Source organism: Pelmatolapia mariae, linkage group LG16_19 (assembly GCF_036321145.2).
Source record: "Pelmatolapia mariae isolate MD_Pm_ZW linkage group LG16_19, Pm_UMD_F_2, whole genome shotgun sequence".
Lineage (NCBI taxonomy): Eukaryota > Metazoa > Chordata > Actinopteri > Cichliformes > Cichlidae > Pelmatolapia > Pelmatolapia mariae.
The window spans coordinates 69,641,208-69,660,486 of record NC_086241.1 but is presented as its reverse complement, the minus strand read 5'-3'; the positions used below and the strand labels follow the sequence as shown (position 1 = coordinate 69,660,486).

The following is a 19,279-nucleotide window of genomic DNA, read 5'->3' as shown; positions in this document are numbered from 1 at the left end:
TCCTCCACCCAACACACTGTATACTGCCATAGCTACACCTTCTTTGCACACGCTCTTCTTTCTTATTCAGATATTTATTAGTAAGTGACTTATATGTATGTATATATTGTATATGTGTGTATTGTCTGTTTTTGTTACTGGTTATACTGGAGCACTGTAAACAACAGAACTCTGATTCTGATTCGTCCCGCTGTTGCTGAACTTTTTTTGACCTCTGTGAGTCACTTCCTGTGTGGACGGCGCTTCTTCCTGTTGGATCTTTTATTCTGGACTCTGCTAGAGCAGCTCTGCATGACTCCATTAGTAATAAACTCCTCAGCTCCTCCCCAAAATAGTTCAGCTCCTCCCCCCTTTAACTTAGCATTCTTCTGATTGGCTGACCTCTGGAAGCCTGCAGAGGGGCAGCACTCAGAGCTGCAGTGTTCATATCTGCTGAGTGAGTAAAACGTTTACATAACGCACTGACATCAGAGCACTGTGAAAGGAGAAAGAGGCTCGCTGAGGTCACAGCCGAGCAGCACGGCGCGCTCGAGGCGAGGAAGAGGAGGTGACGAGAAACGCTTTGACGCGTCCGTTTCCTTCTGCCGGCTCGGCTCATGAGGTTAGTCTGAAGCCTGAGAGCAGCAGGAACTCGCTGACCCTGAGCTGCCACCAGGAATGGAAAAGCAGCTGTGGGTTTCTGGGACACACTGAGCGGCTGTCTCCAGCAGGGAGGAGCATGAAAGAGGAGCTCTGCCGGGGAGACGGGAGGCGGTGTGAGGAGCTGCAGGACACTGAGCTCACTGTGAGGAGGAGCCGCCACGATGGAGGTCTGGACGCCTCACTTCCTGTCCCTGAAAATTATTTATTTTTGTTTCAGTCGCTGAATCGAACCCTGTGTGAAACTGCTGCTCCTCACTTCCTGTCACATGACTCCTGCTGCTGGGACGTTCAAACAGGACAATGAGCTCAGTGTGAGGACGGTAACGGCGCCGCCTGCTCTCAACACTCAGGGGTCTGTGTGATGTCACAGAACGGCTCCTCCCGACTGCCGTTCAAACGCTCCTTTTAGTGCCTTAAAGGGGGCGGAGCTAAGACCGCTTGTTTCACACAGCAGATGAGCTGAGACAAAGAAGGATTATTATGAACTGAGTCATGCAGAGCTGCTCTCACTGTGTCCAGAGATAAACCAATCAGAGCGAGTGGCCCGTGAGCCTGCGTCTCCATGGCGATCAAGACAGAGATATCGCTACTACACATGCCTCCGTGAGCTGGTTGTCATGGTTACTGAGCATCTTCTAATTAAAGAGACGAAGGTGGACCTGACAAACCTTCACACACACACACACAGATGTATGTAAACACGTGCTCTGATTGGTCGGTGAAGCCTGCGCGCACACCAGCTGTGATATATGACATGTTTCCATGACAACCCAAACAGCACAAAGAGAGAGGCTGGTGATGAGGTTCAGTTCTTCGTCCTCGTCTTCAGGCACGTTTCATTCACAGGAAGTGAACTGCAGCAGTTTCTGGTTCCTGTAAGGCGCTGGTCGTGTGATGTCACGACTGCATGTAAACAAACCACTCGCCTGGTTGTTCACATCTAAAGCTAAGAGTACACGCCCACGTGCTCCCATTTCCTCAGAGCGAGTGTTTGACCCGCTCAGCTTCCCGTTAAAAAGTTTGCCTTCACCGCCTGACACCTCGCCGAAGGAGGCGGAGTCAAACAGAAGCCTGCTCCTTCTTAAACACTTCACCCAACTCAGAGCGCCCCAGCTCGACGTCCGTGACCCATGTGATCAAATTCCAGATGTAATAAAAGAACATCTGGTCATGTAACACCGACCTGAGCACTACGCCGCCGTGACGCGGTGTTTGTGTCGTATTACAATCAGCATCACCAAATCTCCAACTTTAAAACAATAAAAGCTGAAGCGTGAGGAGTCACCTGATCTCAGCAGGTTAGTTTTTACTGTGGGTCAGTTTTCATACTGATCTACCTGTCAGGTGTTTCCTGTGTCTGATGTCATCTTTAGGAATCAAACAGGTCTCACTGGTTCCCAACCAGTAAACCAGTAAACCAGGGCAGCTCACTGGGAGACTTGGGCTGGTTTTTGTGTGGACACTTGACACCCCCTGCTGCTCACACGATGAAGAGCAGCCATTTCATTCTCTATGTGACCAAAAGTATGTGGACAGCTGACCCGGGGTCAGTTTCTGTTACAGATGTTGTTCTAAACTCGCTCATTTCATTTCATCTCCTCCATCGTCAGCCGATAAAAGTGAGACACTTCTCGGCTGATGATGTTTCCTGCGTCGTCCGTGATCTCAGCTAAAAAACATCTGCAGACCCACAAAACGTTCAAGAATCACAGACAGGTGTGTTTCTTACCTGTGTGACTGTCGGACTTCCTGACCAGCAGCACCTGAACACACACACACACACAGATTTATCGACATAAAAATGAAAACACACGAAAACAGCCAACATGTGTGTGTGTGTCTCACCTGTCCTGGAGTGTGTGTGTTCTCCAGGTGTGGAGGAGGAGACAGTGACAGCTCTGTGTCGAGGTCAGAGGTCAGTGTACCTATTAGCTCCCCTGTCAGGTCGCCCAAAGTAAACAAGCCCTGATTGGTGGCTTCAAAGCTGACCTCTGACACATCTGCAGGGAATGGAAACAGAGTGATGTCAGAGGTAAATCAGAGGCGGGGCCTCTGACTGAAGCCAGGTGAGAGTGTAAAACCTGGAGGTGTCTGGATGAGAACAGTGTGAGTGGCTCTGTTGTGTTAAACGAGAGAAAACTTTTGTTTTTTCGTCCCTGAGCGTCGTCTGAGGGCAGGCGTACCTGCAGCCTGACTGATCTGTCCAGGTGAGCTGGACTGACTGCTGTGGGTGGAGCTTACTTTCCCATCCGCCCTCCCCCAGGAGCCCTGAGGACATACGAGGTCAGAGGTCATAAGCTGAGGTGTGGTGCCTCTCACATGCTCTCTGATGCCTGCAGGCTCACCTCGGGCTGAGGCTTCTCTCCTCTCTGTGTGACTCCCTGCTCCATTTTGGTCAGCAGGGCGCGCAGGAGTTCGCGACCTTTCACCTGTCCTTCACTGGGGGGGTCAAAGTCCTGGAGGGGGCACATCATTATATTAATATTCAGCTTGTGCTAAGCTTCCAGCAGTGCCTTGCTCAGTGGTTCCTCACCATATCCTGCAGCTCCTGCAGAGAGCTGTTGAAGCTGCACACAGCCCCGCCCCCTGACAGACAAACAGAGCACAGAGAGTCACACCTGCAAGTTACAGGTGTGCTGCTAACACACACATGATGATGATGATGATGGTACCTGTCATGGCTGCCAGCTGGTTGGCACTGATGAGCAGCTCTCCCTCTGAGATGTGTTTCAGAGCTGCTTCAGTGCCAGCCGTCACCGTGCTGGAGCTGCTGGACTCCTCGGAGGAGGTGGAGGGGGACGCCGGTCCTGCCTCAGGAGGAGGAGACGGGGAGCGAGCAGGGGGGAGGGAGGGAGGAGGAGGGTGAGGAGAAGAGAGAGGAGGTTCCTCCTCTGCTACTGACATCAACCTGCAGGAGAGGAAACGTGTTAATGAACCAGGAAGTGTGTGTGTGTGTGCGCGTGTGTGTGTGTGTGTTGGACATACAGAGGTGGTTTGTGTGTGGTTATGTCTTCCACCAGTCTCTCCTCATCCAATGGAAGCTCAGTTTCTTCCCAGGTGAAGGGAGGCGGGGCTTGGTGTACAGTAGCTGGGCTTTCTGCAGAGGGGGTGGGCTCTGGGCTAAGAGTGGGTGTGGCTACGAGCTCTGAGGTCACCAAAAGACCTGGTGGTGCAATTGGTTGAGGAGGCTCCATATTCAGCGGGCTTGTCGGTTCTGATGGAGGGGGTGTGGTTACTGCTGTAGTCTCTCTGCTGGGCGGGGCCGGGCTGGGCGGTGGGGTTGGTTCCGGTGTGGGGACCAATGGGAGCGGTTCGTTCTGGAACAGAAGCGGCGGCCTTCAGAGGTGGAGCTTAACGCTACGACGCTACGACAGAGTTTCCGTACCTCCTGAGGGGCTGCTGGTCCTGCTGGTTCCAGCGCCGGGTCTGGTCCTGCGCCCAGTGGGTCTCTCTGGCCCAGCATCAGGGCGATGGTCTCAGCCAGAACCTCGTTCACCAGCTGCCGGATTAACTCAGAGTCCACGGGCGCGCTGGCGTCCACGAACAGCTGCAGGCCTGCGTCTCCTGCTGCCTCCACTGCAGACACACAGAGGAGCAAACAGTCAGGGAGGGGCGGGGGAGCAGAACAGGAGGAGCAGGAGGAGGTACACCTACCAATGTCTGAGGTGGTGCTGCGCTCCTCGGGATCTGACTGGTCCACGTCGCTATTTTGGGCGGGGTCAGAAGGCGGGGGCCGGTACAGCTCTGAGATCATCCTGGACATCAGCTGCTGCTCCACCCTGAACACAGAAACCAAAATGGTGACAATGTGGCGCCGTTTCCACGGTCAGGGGCTCGTGCTGGTTTCTCACCATTCCACCAGCCGGCTCTCCAGGACGTCCCGCTGCAGGGCCGTGCCCAGGACGGGGACCTGATCCTGGGCTGGGAGGTCAGAGGGAGCTTGGGGAGGGAAGACGGGACCCTGGTAGAGGACCGGAGGGGGAGACGGACCCCCGTCCAGCTCCACGGCCTCCTCACCCGACACACTGACCTCCTGCTGAGAGGAGAGGACGTCATTATTCAGTGACATCACTACACCTGAGCTCAAGATTTCTGCACGGCACTGTAACCTAAATGTGCCTGACATTAATATTAATGAGTCAATAGATTATTTTTAAACATCTTCACCTTCTTCCTTCCAAAAATCTTAAAAAGCCCAAAATTCTGAAACACCGGCTCAGTTTTTAAAGTTTCCTGAGATTTCCACTAAAAGTCTAAAAAGAACAAAAAAACATCACAACTGAAAATCAGTGAAATTACAGGATAAAGGAACGAGATATAAATCAGATGTTACTGAAATCACTGAGAAAAATCTACGAAAACACAAAAATGAGACCAAAGGATTAATGAATCAAACGTCAATGTTTCATAACAGTAATGTGTCCAAAAACATGAATAATAATAACAATCGTCATCATCATCATCATCTTCTCTGGTTCTTCTTCGCTCTGAGTTGCTGCGGTTCTGTTTTCGTCCAGCAGGTGGCGCTGCAGCCTCACTGAAAACACTGACAGTCTACAGCGGAGCTCTCAAACTGGCGGCCGTATGTTGACGTGAAGAAATCGAATGCAGTTTGTTGGTTGAAGTGACTTTTTTGTTTTTTGTTGAGCACGATGTTAAAATAAGTTCTTTAAAAAGCCAAAAATGATTGAACATGAGCAGAGAGCACAACCATGCTGAGGGACGTCTGTTAGCTCAGCAAGAGTCACAAACTCATGTGTTCACTTATGTCTGCACTTTAGTTAAATACGAACACAACGACAGCAGCAGTGCTGCCACGTGTGTGCGCACAGAACGAGAGCACTGATGTGTTTATTTGGTCGTCCAATGAAAGGTTTCAGAAGAGGGAACAAAACATTTCAGGAAGTATTTGTGGGCGTTTTTTTGTTTGCTTGTTTTTACACTACTTGACTACTTGAAGACTAAAGTGGGCGTCCAATGAGACGACGGCGGCTCACAGCTCATTTACGTTTGGCTGCTCTAAAGCACACAGGAGGGGGAGGGGCTCACCTGCACAACATCAATAACAGACAGGAAGTCAGTTCCAGGGAAGACGTCGTCCTCTTCCACTTCTTCCTCGTTCCCTTCGATGATGTCAATCATGTGTGATGGAGGACGGGGAGGGGGAGGAGCTTCTTCTGCCTCCAGGTGTTGCTGTGAACACACACACCTGTCAGAGCTCACACCTCCACCTTTGACTGACTGAAGTCCTCAGAGGCTCACAGCTGCTCACCTGGTCAGGTGCTTCATCGCCCACAGAGGCTGTTGGAGGGGCAGCGAGCGCTGATGTCACTTCCTGAGGATGCTCACACCTGGAGTCCATCCGGGGTGGACCTGCAGGGGGAGGGTTGTGTGTGTTACACTTGACCTTTGACCTGGAACTGTTGTTTATGTTTATTTTAACCTTTACAAAAACAGGTTACTATGTTACTGACCCAGTGGGATCGCTATGGCGACAGGGCAGCTGTTTGCAGGGGTCATGCTGAGGTCATCAAGGTGACCTGAGGTCAGGTGTGATGAGCTGAAAACGTGAGATCGTCCAGGTGAGGAGGAAGCAAAGGGAGGGGCTGAAATGATTGGTTGGGGCTGAGTGAGGGGTGGGGCCAGGCTGGTCTGAGTCTTGGAGGACTTCAGCTTCACACCTGAGACACAGAGCAGAAAGTCTGACGACGCCCACAGCTGAACCTTTACCATCACACTTACTGATGTCGACCTTCTGACCTCGGACGCTCTCCACTAGTCGGGGGCGGGGCTTCCTTCCGAGTGGTGAGGCAGGTGAGCTGAGGCGAAGGTACGGACTCTTCTTCAGGGTCCGTCTCAGACCTTCATACGGCGCCCGGCCATACACCCGGGTCAGGTACGACTCTCCGTCCACGTCCAACTGATGACGCTCAGCTGCTCCACCTGTGGCTCGGTTAGGCTCCACCCCCTGCGGGTGCATAAACACATAACCAATCAGTGATCGCTTGTTTGTTATTGATGAGAAACTAATCAATGGCTTCCAGAAGAATCCAGCCTCACCGCTCTGATTCCGGCTCTCTGGCCTCTGCTTCCTCTCCTCTCTGTCCTCGTACTTCCTGTCCCTCTGAGCGCGCCCACTGGCCTCTCCTTCCCTGAGTGGGCGGAGCTATCAGCGTCCACAGCTGAGTGATGGTTGCTGATGTTCCCTGAGGACATCTCAGCCTGAGGGGAAGGCAGAGAAGGGTCAGTCCCCGTTTTTCTTCTTCTGCTCTTTCTCTGAGCACCGGAGGAGGAGCAGAAGAAGAAAAATTCAAAGAAGAAGAAGCGTTTGTGCTGTCGTATCAGTGAGAGAACAGATGGCGCCACATCGGAGTACTAGAAGTGAAGTTTAAGAAGAAGATGAAGAAGCAGACAAAGAGAAAAACGAAGGTGTTCCCAGCCTGCTGGAGCTCACCTGGATGTCTCTGCTTAACCTGCTGATCCAGGCGTCCACTGTCTTCTTGATGCGGACCTCCTCGCTGTGGTCTCTGCCGGTCAGAGAAACCATCTTAAGTGTTTAAACCTGTCCTGTGTTAGCGAGCACACCTGAAGTCAATGCTACCATTAGCTACCTGTTAGCAGCTAGCGCCTCCAGCTGGCAGTGCAGGACCTCTCCGGTTCGGGCTCTCAGCAGAGCCTCCAGGTTCTCCTCCAGAACTTTCTTCTGCTTTCGAACCTGACGGAGAACCTGACCCGCCTCCTCCAGCAGGGACGGGACCGCGGACCTCCTCTGGACCAGCACAGACTGGGACTGCTGGGACCAGAGGTTATGTTCTTCATCAGTGGTTTTATGGGGCTGGAGTAGTCTGGACTGGTTTTGCTGGGACTGTAAGCTGTTTTCATGGGATAAGTTTTGTTGGAGGTGGGAAGATTGGGACCTCAAGTGATTTTCCTTTGAGGTGGTTTGTTGGGACTGGGTTTGCTGGGACTGGGTTGGTTGGGACTGGGTTTGTTGGGACTGGGTTTGCTGGGGCTGGGTTTGTTGGGACTGGGTTTGTTGGGACTGGGTTGGTTGGGACTGGGTTTGTTGGGACTGGGTTTGCTGGGACTGGGTCTGGGTTTGCTGGGATTGCTGGTGCTTCGGTGCAGGTCTGCTGGTTTTCAGAGGGTCTTCTGGCTGCTGGGGGACAGAACGTGTGTCAGGCTTCAGTATTACAGATTCCCGTTAACTCGAGCTGAGCTGAATCGTACACTGACCGTCAGCAGCATCTTCATCTCTGTCTTCAGACGCTTCATCTCCTGCAGTACGTCATTGGCTCTCCTCGCTGCCTCCCAGCTGTGATTGGCTAAAGACTGGAGCTGAGACCTTTCAGGCATGTGAGCATGTCTGAAGTATTAAAAACAGGCAAAGAGAACAGATTTAACTTCCTAGATCGCTCAGCCTGAATAAATGACCAGTGTAATGCTTTAATATTAATATCTGTTAGTTTCTGAGTGTGTCTGACTAAACACTCACGCCTCAACAACACTGTCGCTACTCAAGAAGTGAAAGTAACAGCCCATCCAGCGCTCCGCTCCACGCAGCGTTACATATCCTAATACACAATCTGACTCACATATGGCTCTGAAATAAAAACTCTCCAAACATCTGAAACGGACCAAAACCCCATGTGACCCCCAGTCTGTGCTTTCACTCAAGTACTTCATACTGTACTTGTAGAGTAACCTGACAGGTTGGTGGAATGAAGCCCTTCAGGCTGCTCCGACGCTTACACTCTTAACCGCGTTCTCGCGTGGAGGGGGCGGGACTTATGATGTACCCTACAGCCATCCACCAGGGGGCGAGAAAGCTACCCACCCTCCGAAAAGCACACGCTGCTACGATCACACAGCAGCACTGAGGACTGACAGGAAACCAAGATCAGAACCATTAAACAGAAGTAAACAAATAAATGAAGCGACTGCAGCGTGAGACAGCGCTGAGAAAAACAACTGACACTGAACACTGCACTGATTCAAATTAATGAGATCAAACACACAACACGCAATTAGTGTCACATTCTTGGCAATTCAGCTGAGTCTAAAGCACACAGACACACACACACTCACACACACGGACACACTCACACGGACACACTCACACACACACAGACACACACTCTCACACTCACACAGACACACACACACTCACACACACAGACACACACTCTCACACTCACACACACAGACACACACACACACACGCGGACACACTCACACACACAGACACACACTCTCACACTCACACAGACACACACACACACTCACACAGACACACACTCACACACAGCGTCTGGAGTCACTCCGACAGTGCGAGGGTCACTTGTGCAGCGAGGACATTGATGCGTTAGCGCCGTCACATCGTGGGGAGTTTGTGACGTTTCAGGGCTGCTGCAGGTAAAACATAAAGTGAAAACCTCACAGCAGGACAAAATGGTTTCAGTCTCAGAATATCAAAACTAAAATATACAGACTGAGGAGGACGTACGCAGTGATGCGAGCTGGGAGAGGAACGCCCCCCGAGGCTCACAGGCTAGTCCCGCCGTAACATCACGACTGTGGCCTGACAGAACCAGAGTTCGGTTATTTCTGATGATACAACAGAGACGTTCTGAGGTCCCTCAGAAACGTCTGACCTTCATCTCCGAAGGTCCAAACGCCCTCAGCTAAAGTCGTGACGCTCGCTGAAGCTGGAAATGTGGCGGTGGGTGGGGATAAAATGGGCGCCGCTGTCGCCTTGCGCTGTCGCCTTGCGCTGTCATTTAATCGCTCAGAAACGATCACAAACAGCTGCAGCACGCTGTCTGCTGCTGCTGTTGCTAGGCAACACCCCAGTGGTTTCCCATGGTGACAGCGAGCAGAGATGCTGATGGAGGAAACGGGCGGGGGAGGGGGCCCGGGCCTCCCCTTCCTCCTCTCTGTAGACCTTTACATGCCAGCAATAATTCATGAGCGCCGTAGTAACGGCTGCGGATGAATATTAATGCCGCGTCTTTGTGCTTCACCCTTTTCTTTGTCCTTGTGCTTCCCTTCAGCGCTCCGAGCGCGCTGCGTGTTCGACACATGAGCTAAAACCGGACCTGTGCAGGCCCACGTGGACCGCATTCATTCGATGATTAATGCTGAGCACAGGTGGACTGCTGTCCTGCCTGAATGTGGACCCGAACGGGCTAACCCGCCTAGGACAGATGTGGAGCCACATGTGTGGTGGGGTCTGGGTATAATAAACATGTTAAAGAGAGTCCACGCGTGTGGCACAAGGCCCGTGTGAAGAGGACCTGTGGGTGAGTTTCAGCAGGCAGACCCGGCTTAACTGCTGAACTACCTGCGACAAAATCCATTATGGTTAAATGTGGACCAACGTGGGACAAAAAGGGACACTTTGTGAACGTAGCCCCCCCTTTGGTGCCGTACAGGCTAAATGTGGACCTGCCACACACAGCTGGCTGAATGCTGACTGAACCTAAGTGGGGTACATGAAGTGGAATAGACACACAGCGGGTGGGAAATGTCAGGTGGGCCAGATGTGGTTCAAATATCATGACATACCTGACTCCAAAACACGGATCCACCGACTCCAGATGGATCCGCTGTAGGTGTGGAGCTAAATCAGGTTTGCATGAAATCTGCAGCACGAGCTGAAGTGGACCAATCAGGCAACATAAAAACACAGCAAGACGGAGGCTTCTGAGCGGGCCAGTGGGGGAGGGTTGATGCCACAAACAGTCATAGGTGTGTGTGTGTGTGTGGTTGGGGGGACCAGCGGGGAGTGCTGATGGACGAGAAAAGAGTGCTGACATCATCGTCTTAAATGGAGTCAACGCCGTGACATGCAGGGAGGGGTGGCGGCTTGTTTATCGGCACAAATGTGAAATTATTGAGGGCTACGATCACGATTCTGTCAGTGTTTAAAGAGCGGCCGATCACTGCAGCACTTGTCTCTGCACATTCCTGAATAAATTATGTCTTTAAACGTGAAGCTGGTAACCATGGCAACAGCAGCATCCTCCACGGCTACAGCGAACGAAGGGGGGGGGAGAGAACCGACTGCGGTGCTGTGCAGACAGATGAATCAAACCTCGCTGCGACTCCGTGTCTTTATTTAGCTCTGCACGTTCAGCCCACGTGAGCGCCGACTCACTGACGGAGGCTCCGCCCGCTCCGCCTAACGCCTCAACTGTGTCTGAACATGGAGACTGATCCAAGCTGGCATTCTTCACCGCACTGTGCCAGACTTCATTCAGACTTTTCACAATTTTAGACCGGATGCTGTCATGTTTCTGTGGTGCAGGATAAACATGAAGCTTCTAACAATGAGCTCAGGCAGGGATCCCCAGACATCGCATGAAACCACATTCACCTATTATTGCAATTTATGACCTTTCTCCAACTGCAAGTGAACTTTGTCAGTATCTGCGTTTTATCCAGTAAGGATAAAATGTTACTTATGGCTGCAAACACAAAGGTTGCCATAAGAGTCAGACAGCTCGCAGAGAGGCTGCCTGCTCTGTGATCAGAACAGCGAGTGCAACACCCTCGAGCTCTGGGCAACTGTGTCGTCCCCACACGCCTGCCACAGAATGTGAAAACATTCAGAGCAGCCGCTGATGTTGTGGATGTCCCGACTCGCCGTTAGGATCGTGCAAGGCCGCTCTCTCAGAGCGCGAGAAACGAGCTGCAGGTTTGAGAGCAGCTCGCTGTAAATCCACACACCTGCAGCGTGGTGTCTTTGTCTGAGCCGCTTCGGCTGCTGCAGCTGCACGCACAAAAACACTCTGTCAGACATTCAGCGGCCAATCAGAGCGCAGCAGAGGTGAACTGAGTGGGTGCAGTTTCTGGATCTTAATACGACGCCGTGTCTTTAATCAGAGTCCTTCCTGTCTCGCTAACAAACTCCTGATGCAGTACCCGTACTACCATTACTGCAGTATCAACAGCAGTACTCGCTGCATTGCAGATTTTCTCTTTGAACAACAAAAACACCCCTGGTATGTGTGTCTGTGTGTGTGTGTGTGTGTGTGCGGACAGTGATGGTTAAGGTGCCCTTGGCTCAGTGCAGCAGCTCGCTGTGTGAATGCTAACCACGCTGATCTGTGTGTGTTTCTGCTGGTTTCACTTTGGTGCTGGACGCTCTGATGCCGCTCGGCTCCTCCTCACATGATCATTTCTAACATTTGTGACTCCAACATGTGGCGTCCATGTGAAGACGCTGAGTGCAGGATTTCAGGAGCCGACAAATTCAGACACAAAGCTGTGAAAAAGTGGTTTTGATTTCTAATTGGAAATATCTGAAAATACCCGTGCTGTGTTTAAGCTCCACAGTGAACAGTGGAAATGTGGCCGTTTTCCCTGAGAGGCCCGGATTTGATCCGAACACAACTTCCTGGAGACGTGAAGGTCAATAAGTGAGATTTCATTCGCTCCTGTGTTCTTACTTTAGCTGGGCTTCTGGGAAAACAGGTGAGCCGCTCCATCACAGCCTGACTCAGTTTCTACTGAAAGAAGCCTTTGGCCACAGGACGTGAGCGATTCCAGCACCAGAATTTCAAAATAAAGTCGAGTGTCGCATTAAAGAAACGTCACGTTTGACAGAAAAGGAATTTATTACAACCGACTCAGCTCCAAGGCACGTTACAAGATCAAATGTGTTAGTTTCATTTTTATCTGAACAGAAATACAAAACAAGCTGAACCTTGTGAGGCAGGAACACAGAGGAGGGTTCTTATTGCAGTACAAAATATATTAGAAAGGAAAAAAAACGTCCAATTCAAAATGAAAGTATGAAATGAATTATTTCTATAAAAATAAAAAAAGTTGTTTTTTGTTGTTTTCTTTACAGACACGACTTTCTAATGTAAAAATGGAGCATGTGTTAGCGACTACCGGCTGCCTCACGCTGAACCTCCTAAACACCACGGCACTGATCACGCCTTCATCTCCACGACAACACAACACGCTCGTTTCTTTGTTAAACACGTTTTCTGAAACATCCACATGTAGAATATTTATAAGTTCAGCTGTCTGCTCCAAACTCACTGGAAGCAGTCCTCATCTGGATGGAGGGAAGACGGCGTGTGCACGGCGACGGTCTCCTCTTTGATGTCCCAAAACATCCGACACAGTTTTCAAGTACAAAAGGTTTTTTTCTGTTTTACATTTAGATCATGACACAAAGTAGAAACGATACACAATTCCAAGCATCGTTTGAACACGACTCTACGTCCTGCTCGTCTGTTTTTATGCTGATTTATTCGTTTACATCTGCAGTGAAACGTCAGCATAATTATACTCTGACACCGTTGGCTTTCAGGGCAGAAGAAACAAACTGAACTTCCTGTTTAGTCTCTCCAACAGCCGTCAGAGTCCGAGCGTGTTCACGGGTCTCACTTCCTGTCCAGTCCAAATGGAAGAAAACCAGCAAACGAGCAGCAGACGTGTTCCTCGAGGTGACCTCGAGTCGAGGCGTTTTTTGGTTGGTTCACTTCAAACCACTGGAACCAGTTTGTCCACAGAAGAAACTCTGGATTTGAGAGTTAATTTGTTTTAAATTGACTGAAAATGAAGAATTCATCAGTCTGACCTCCATCTTTGTGTTTGCTTTGTGGATCCAGGTGCAACAGAAACATAACATTTATTCACTGGACGGGATCAACAAAGCTCTAAAATATCCAACTATGAAGTTTGTTTGTTTTTTAAAGCACAGAAAGTTTCTATAACCGAGTTATGAGGAGCAGCAAACGCGTTCAGCTGAACGGTGACGGCTCACGGCTGCAGCGAGTCTCAAAGCTGCTGCAGAGATCAGGAAGAGTCACGAGCGAGCGCGGCCGCGCCTCCTCTCAGCCATGTTGGGTTAGAGGAGGTGAACTGATGCTGCAGCTGTTTCAGGCGAGGAGCGGCTCTGTAAACAGCATGACGCCCGTTTCATCTGCACGTCCAACAAGCCTGAGGTTAAAGTTCAAGTCTGTACACAGCCAGTTATTGTCTAATCATCTTAAGCTCATGAGCAAACACCCCTGCTTCTGCCGACGTGCCACAGGAGTGACGGTCTACCGCCGAGAACGTTACCGAGCTGATCTTTGTGCGACGCCTCGTTAAAGGCACCAAAACCACGAGCCATAACTTAAACCAAGGCTCTGTGAGCTCACAGCGGACGACAGCGAGCCGAGATGACAGCGATCGTCGTGACGATCAGTTTAAAACGAGTGTGTGTGCACGCTCACAGTGAGGACACCTGACACAGGTATGGACCTGCTGTGAGCGCGCTCCACAGCTTCAGCTGCATTTCTGTAATAACCCTTCATGAAGAGCCCCTCCAGCTGCGGCGAGTGCGACTCCACAGAGTGGGAAAGTGGAGCAACAGACTGTAAGCGAGCACTTTCTCCTCCTGAAATGACGTCCTACCGGCCGCTTCCTGCAGTGGGAACGTGCACAAAGACGCCCTGAAACTCACCGCCGGTCTCATCGCTGCTAACAGACGATGCTTCACAACAGTGACAGCCTGATGTCATTCTGAGACCACGAGGTTGTTGATGTCCACGACGTTAATTACAAAGAGTCAAAGGTAATAAACGCTGAACGTGAGCTCCGCCTACCCTCCACACGTTTCTCCACCCGGTCAGCGGTGAAATGTAACGTCCGAGTCCGTCAGCAGTTTGTTGGGAGGGTTCGTTTGTCAAACAGGAAGAATTTACGACCGTTTAAAACAAACATAACTAATGTGAATTTCACTGTGAGATGGAAGTGTGACGGCGACTCGAGGACACAAACTCCAGACGAACATGAACGATGGCAGGAGCGACACCTGGAGCCACACAACAGGCACAGACTAACGTCAGTAATGTTTCATGTTTCAGTCAAACTGTTTCAGTCTGTGAGCACATCGTCCTGGACAACAGACAAAAACAACTCATTCACAAAGTAAACGAACCAAAGATCACCACTCTGATGTCATACATCGGAGTTTGTTGGATAATTTGGACGATTACATTTTTCTTTTAAAACATATTTCTTTGTTTCAAAATAAGAGTCGCCTGCTTGTCCGAGACGTTTATTAAACTACATCACGATAATCTCCGTTTCTCGCCTTCGTCGTATTTTTATCAGGTTTTCTTTACAGATGCAGAAACGGGCTGACGGTCCGGCGCCGTGGTCACAGATTTGGATTCATGGGTGTAATGATACACACACACACACACACACACACACACACACACACACACACACACACACACACACACACAATACGCTACAGGAGCCACCTGTAATAACATGAACTCCTTTTAACAGAATATTGAGGTTATTTTAAGCCTCACAGTAAAGAAACTGTAGATTGTGAGTGTTGGACAGAAACTATAGCATGCATGATCTTACTGCACACACACACACACACACACACACACACACACACACACGTGTACACGGAGCTGGAGTCAGCTCTTTACTCTGCTCGACGTATAAACTGAAGAGTGTCAGCGCTGCTTTGGATCAGTAACACTCATTATTTTACTGACGCCAGGTTAAAACTCAACCTTTAACCTCCGTCACATCAAAAACAGACACGATGACAAAGGAAGGTGGAAAGTGTTAAATCAGAAAAGCTTTCGCGTGATCACCAGTCCAGACTCTAAACGACTGAAACAGTTTGCTGTTCTTCATGGTTTGAATATTTGACTGAGTTTAGATTAGAGCGAATCTCTGTGGGTGAAGGCTGAAGTAAAGTACCTCGACCTGGGCTGTGATCCAGGAAACGTAAAAAACAAAGTCTGGGTTTGAGGCTCCAGCACCTCCTCCTCAGGGGTCCCTCTCCTTCTTTACCTTCACATCTCCAGCCAGAATGGTGGCAATCTCCCCCTGCATAAAGGCCCAGGGCACATTGGAGCCGACCAGCGGGCACTTGTCCCCACTGGGGCAGTACACCTCCCCGGAAGCCCCTTGGGCCTTGATGCTCTCCCGGGAGCAGGGGAAGCAGAACTTGTGTCCGGGGACGGAGGGACACTGCACGAAGTGGGTGTCCTCCAGGCGCTCGTGGCAGATGGTGCAGCACAGCGGTCCGCTGTTGGCCACGGGGGAGTCGGGCACGCTCTGCGCGTGCACCTGGTCCTGCGCGGGCAGCCCGAGGTCCCCGTTGCGGGAGGAGAGGCGCCTTTGGCCGGAGGCGGAGGCCGGGGACGCCGGGCTGCCGGCCGCGTGCCTGGAGTGCGCGGCGGAGTCTCTGTCCTTGCCGGGCGAGTGCGCGTTACCGAGCGCGTCCGCCACTGACATGAGCGCGGCCATGGGGGACTGTCCGTTCTGCGGGGGGGCGGCGGCGGATTCCGGGGGGGTCTTGAGGGCCTCGCCCGGGCCCCCGAGCCACTGCTGCCGCTGCTGCTCGTCCGCAGAGTCCGGCTCCGGGGAGGCCTTCCTCTTCCTCAGCCCGGGCCGGGAGCCCCCCGCCCGCCCCGGCGGCAGCGGGAAGCCGCCGTCGGCGTGCGGCTGCGGCAGCAGCTCTACGGACAGCGGCTCCCGAAAGAAGCGCAGCGGCTCCGGCAGCAGGTCCCCGAGCAGCCGCCAGTCCCCGGAACCCGGCTTCTTCTCGTACTCCAGGTACTTAAAGCCGGACGACAGCCCGCGGCCGAAGTCCTTCATGCAGTCCTGGTACATCTGCTTGGCCACCCCCGAGGCGCTGGAGAACACCGTCCCGGAGCCGCTCGGGTACTCGATGAACAGCTTCAGCTCATGCTCCGCGCCGGGCTTCGACGCGGCGTCGAAGGCGAACACGCGGCCCAGCAGCGCGTGGTCCTTCTTGAAGCGGACGTCGAAGGGCGTGCTTCCGGTGAGCGCGAGCAGCGTGTCGCGCACGGCCTTCGGCCGGCCCGCCCACTCCTCCTGGCGGCTCCGCAGGCTGTCGCTCAGCTCGGCCAGCACCTCCGCGTTGCGCTGCTTCTCCTTCAGCTCCCGGTCCGGGTCGGCGGCGGACACCGAGGCGGGCCGCTTCGCCCCGGGCTCGGCCCGGCCCGTCTGCGGCAGCAGGCTGGGTGGCACGGCGGCGGACGGCGGCCCGGCGGGGGTCCTGCCGCGGGAGTTCGGGCTCTGGCGGTTCAGCTCCGGCGGGCCGTCGTCCTTGAAGCCGTTCGGTCCTCCGATCCCGGTGGGCGGCCTGCCGCCGTAGTCGAAGCGTCCCAGCGAGTAGCGGTCCGTCCCGGGATGCTGGGGCTTGGCTGCACCATCCGCCGGGTGGTGGTGGTGGCTCGGCGGCTCCTTGCCGCTTAGTGTGGCCGCCTGGCTCTTCGTCGCCCCGGGCTGCTGCTGCGGGGGCGCTCCCGCGGCACCGCGGGCCTCCTGGAAGCCGTGAGCGCGCTTCAGGTGGCGGGCAGTCTCGATGACGAACTCGATCCGGTCCGCGCCCTCATAGTTGACGCATCCGCGGCACACGGGCTCCGTGAAGTCCCAGATCATGGCCCAAGGCATGCGCGGCAGGTCGCACAGGTAGCACGACTGCCGGCGGGACACCTGCGGGGAGGACATGTTCCCTCTGCCGGCCCCCTGCCTCCTCCTCCGGGCAGCCGCTTCACCAGCTCCCGCTAAAACTGCGACACGCCGCCGGACTGCGGAGCCTCCTCTGAGCTTATTGTTCCTCCTCCTTCTTTTCCTCCTGCTGCTGGAGCTCCGTGTGCTGCTGCAGAGATGGAGGAGGGAGGAGGAGGAGGGAGCTCTGCGTTTTTTTCCCTGCATGCATCACTCCCGGGGAAGCGGAGGAATTCGGATTGTTACCCCCTCTCACACAATGCCACCTGGTGGAGTAGCTGACGTCACCGTCCCTCCCCCTCCACGATCCCACTTGTTGCCCTCGTTCTTCCCCCATCTGTGTCACCCCCACCTCCTCCTCCTCTTCATCCTCCTGTATTTGTCACATCCAGGTAAAGAAGAAGCCCCGCTCCACTTGCAGCACTCTAGCTGCCGGGGTCACAGGTTCACGGGTCTGACCCCAGCACACACGGGTCCGGAGGGGCACACAGCGGGAGGGCTGAGGGCCCCCCCCCCCCATCATATTTTTGTCTGTAGTTTGTGGGGCTGTTCACGAGTCATCATAAAAGTATCACAGCTCGTTTCTTTAGATAACTCCTGCTCCTTTTACCAGTCTTTGGTTTTTGAGGGTGGGGGTCTGCTGTGCTTCCCCCCAGGATGAGAAGACACTCGGAGATCAACCCCCCCCTCTCCTCAGAGGAAACAACAGCATAGGTGTTTCATCACCTCACAGCAGTTTAAGGTGGAATATTAAAGGTGGACCTTGGGGGTTTGGGTTGCAGACATCCGTGTTGCTAGGCAGGTTTTACCTCTCTGCTCCAACCCACCCCTCCTCTCTCCCTCAGTATGCACTAAGCCTCGATCGCCCTCGCTGCTCTGATGGTTTCTGTCTTCAGAGCTCAGCAAAGCTAATTTATGCTTTTGTTTGAACCCTCAGTGTAGTTCAATTAAAAAAAGAAATCAATAAAATACAAACATCTATAATCAATAAGAATCTCAAACTTATCTGTGCAGCACAGTTAAATAAATAAACGATGAATAAAAATGAGTCTTGTGATGTGTAACACATGCAGTATACTACGGTAATCAGCAAAGGATTACTGTAGTATACTGTAAATCTCTTTAGATTAAAACAAAGAACTGACCAATAGGAGGTTTGTTTGCCTCTTTCCTTCCCCTCGTGTGTCTCCTGATCGAGGTGCTGTGCAGTCAGACGTGATATTAGCCGGTCTGTGTGACGTGATGGGCAGCTCTCTGACCCGAGCCTCTCGGTGCTCAGAGCACGTCTGACTGTGGAAAATATCCTGATTCTCCACACAGCAGCTTCAGCTCTGCTGCAGACAGCAATCACATCACTGAGTAATGAGTCTCTGTGGAGCTGTCCGCACTCAGTTCATCAGACGGGCAGAAAAATAAAAACTACACTAGTTTCAAGCACAGTGTGCACAAACAGGATGGGGTTAACTCACAGCCTGTAACTCACAGAGGGACTTGGCTGCAGTTTGGCCTTTGCTGCGTTGTTTTTTTGTTTCCTGAAGTGACCATATTTGGACGAGAGGGTGGAGTGCTGTCGTCAGCTCTGGCTATCCAGTTGTCACAGTCACAGGTATCTGCTCATTCACAACACCCAAACAAAAGACTTCTCAGACGTCTGTTCGTACAGAAACCTCACAGCAGCACCAACACGTCCAGAGTCCAGTGAGCACAAGCTAGCAGCTACACCCACCATCCACCTGTCAGTCAAAGAGGCCACGCCCCTGATATGCAACCTTGCCTTGACAGAGTTTACACAGGTGAGTTATAAAAATGTGCACCACACTGGTGCATTCTGGGAATATTGTGGTTTTTCAGTTATCAGCAGTGGGTGGCGGCTTTGGCTTAGTGCCATCTCCATAAACACACAAAAGCATCTGCGTGCCTCTTATGGATACTGCTGGCGTTGCCATGGAAACGTGCGAGGAGAAGCTGCAGAATACAGGATCAACTGTAGCCCCCCCCCCCCACACACTATGAATGATTATGCAAATGGAGCGACGCAGACCTGCTGCAGCGTTCAGACGCTCCGAGGCTCCTTTATGTCTCCACCTGCTCCAGCCTTCACACAGCACTGCGACTA

At 52.4% G+C, this 19,279-nt stretch overlaps 2 protein-coding genes across 5 annotated transcripts in view; both read right to left on the bottom strand.

Annotated features, from left to right (window-relative positions):
• kiaa0586 (KIAA0586 ortholog) overlaps positions 1-19,279 on the bottom strand; it is a 37,214-nt gene that overhangs the window by 851 nt on the left and 17,084 nt on the right. For 2 of the 4 annotated variants that reach the window (XM_063497108.1, XM_063497112.1), the window contains exons 8-25: positions 7,879-8,008; positions 7,254-7,801; positions 7,097-7,169; positions 6,703-6,864; positions 6,403-6,610; positions 6,117-6,323; positions 5,915-6,015; positions 5,692-5,835; positions 4,494-4,678; positions 4,297-4,421; positions 4,028-4,218; positions 3,628-3,959; positions 3,315-3,550; positions 3,176-3,228; positions 2,988-3,098; positions 2,826-2,910; positions 2,488-2,642; positions 2,372-2,405 (exon numbers count right to left, since the gene is read on the bottom strand). In XM_063497108.1, coding sequence (XP_063353178.1) covers positions 2,372-2,405; positions 2,488-2,642; positions 2,826-2,910; positions 2,988-3,098; positions 3,176-3,228; positions 3,315-3,550; positions 3,628-3,959; positions 4,028-4,218; positions 4,297-4,421; positions 4,494-4,678; positions 5,692-5,835; positions 5,915-6,015; positions 6,117-6,323; positions 6,403-6,610; positions 6,703-6,864; positions 7,097-7,169; positions 7,254-7,801; positions 7,879-8,008 — 3,080 coding nt within the window. The remainder of the gene's footprint in view (positions 1-2,371; positions 2,406-2,487; positions 2,643-2,825; positions 2,911-2,987; positions 3,099-3,175; positions 3,229-3,314; positions 3,551-3,627; positions 3,960-4,027; positions 4,219-4,296; positions 4,422-4,493; positions 4,679-5,691; positions 5,836-5,914; positions 6,016-6,116; positions 6,324-6,402; positions 6,611-6,702; positions 6,865-7,096; positions 7,170-7,253; positions 7,802-7,878; positions 8,009-19,279) is intronic. The other 2 variants (XM_063497111.1, XM_063497110.1) reach the window with 2 other exon arrangements.
• On the bottom strand, positions 12,245-17,429 carry irf2bpl (interferon regulatory factor 2 binding protein-like). Its single transcript, XM_063497115.1, has one exon. It carries the CDS (start codon positions 17,368-17,370, stop codon positions 15,451-15,453), a length of 1,920 nt encoding a protein of 639 aa, XP_063353185.1. The 5' UTR covers positions 17,371-17,429; the 3' UTR covers positions 12,245-15,450.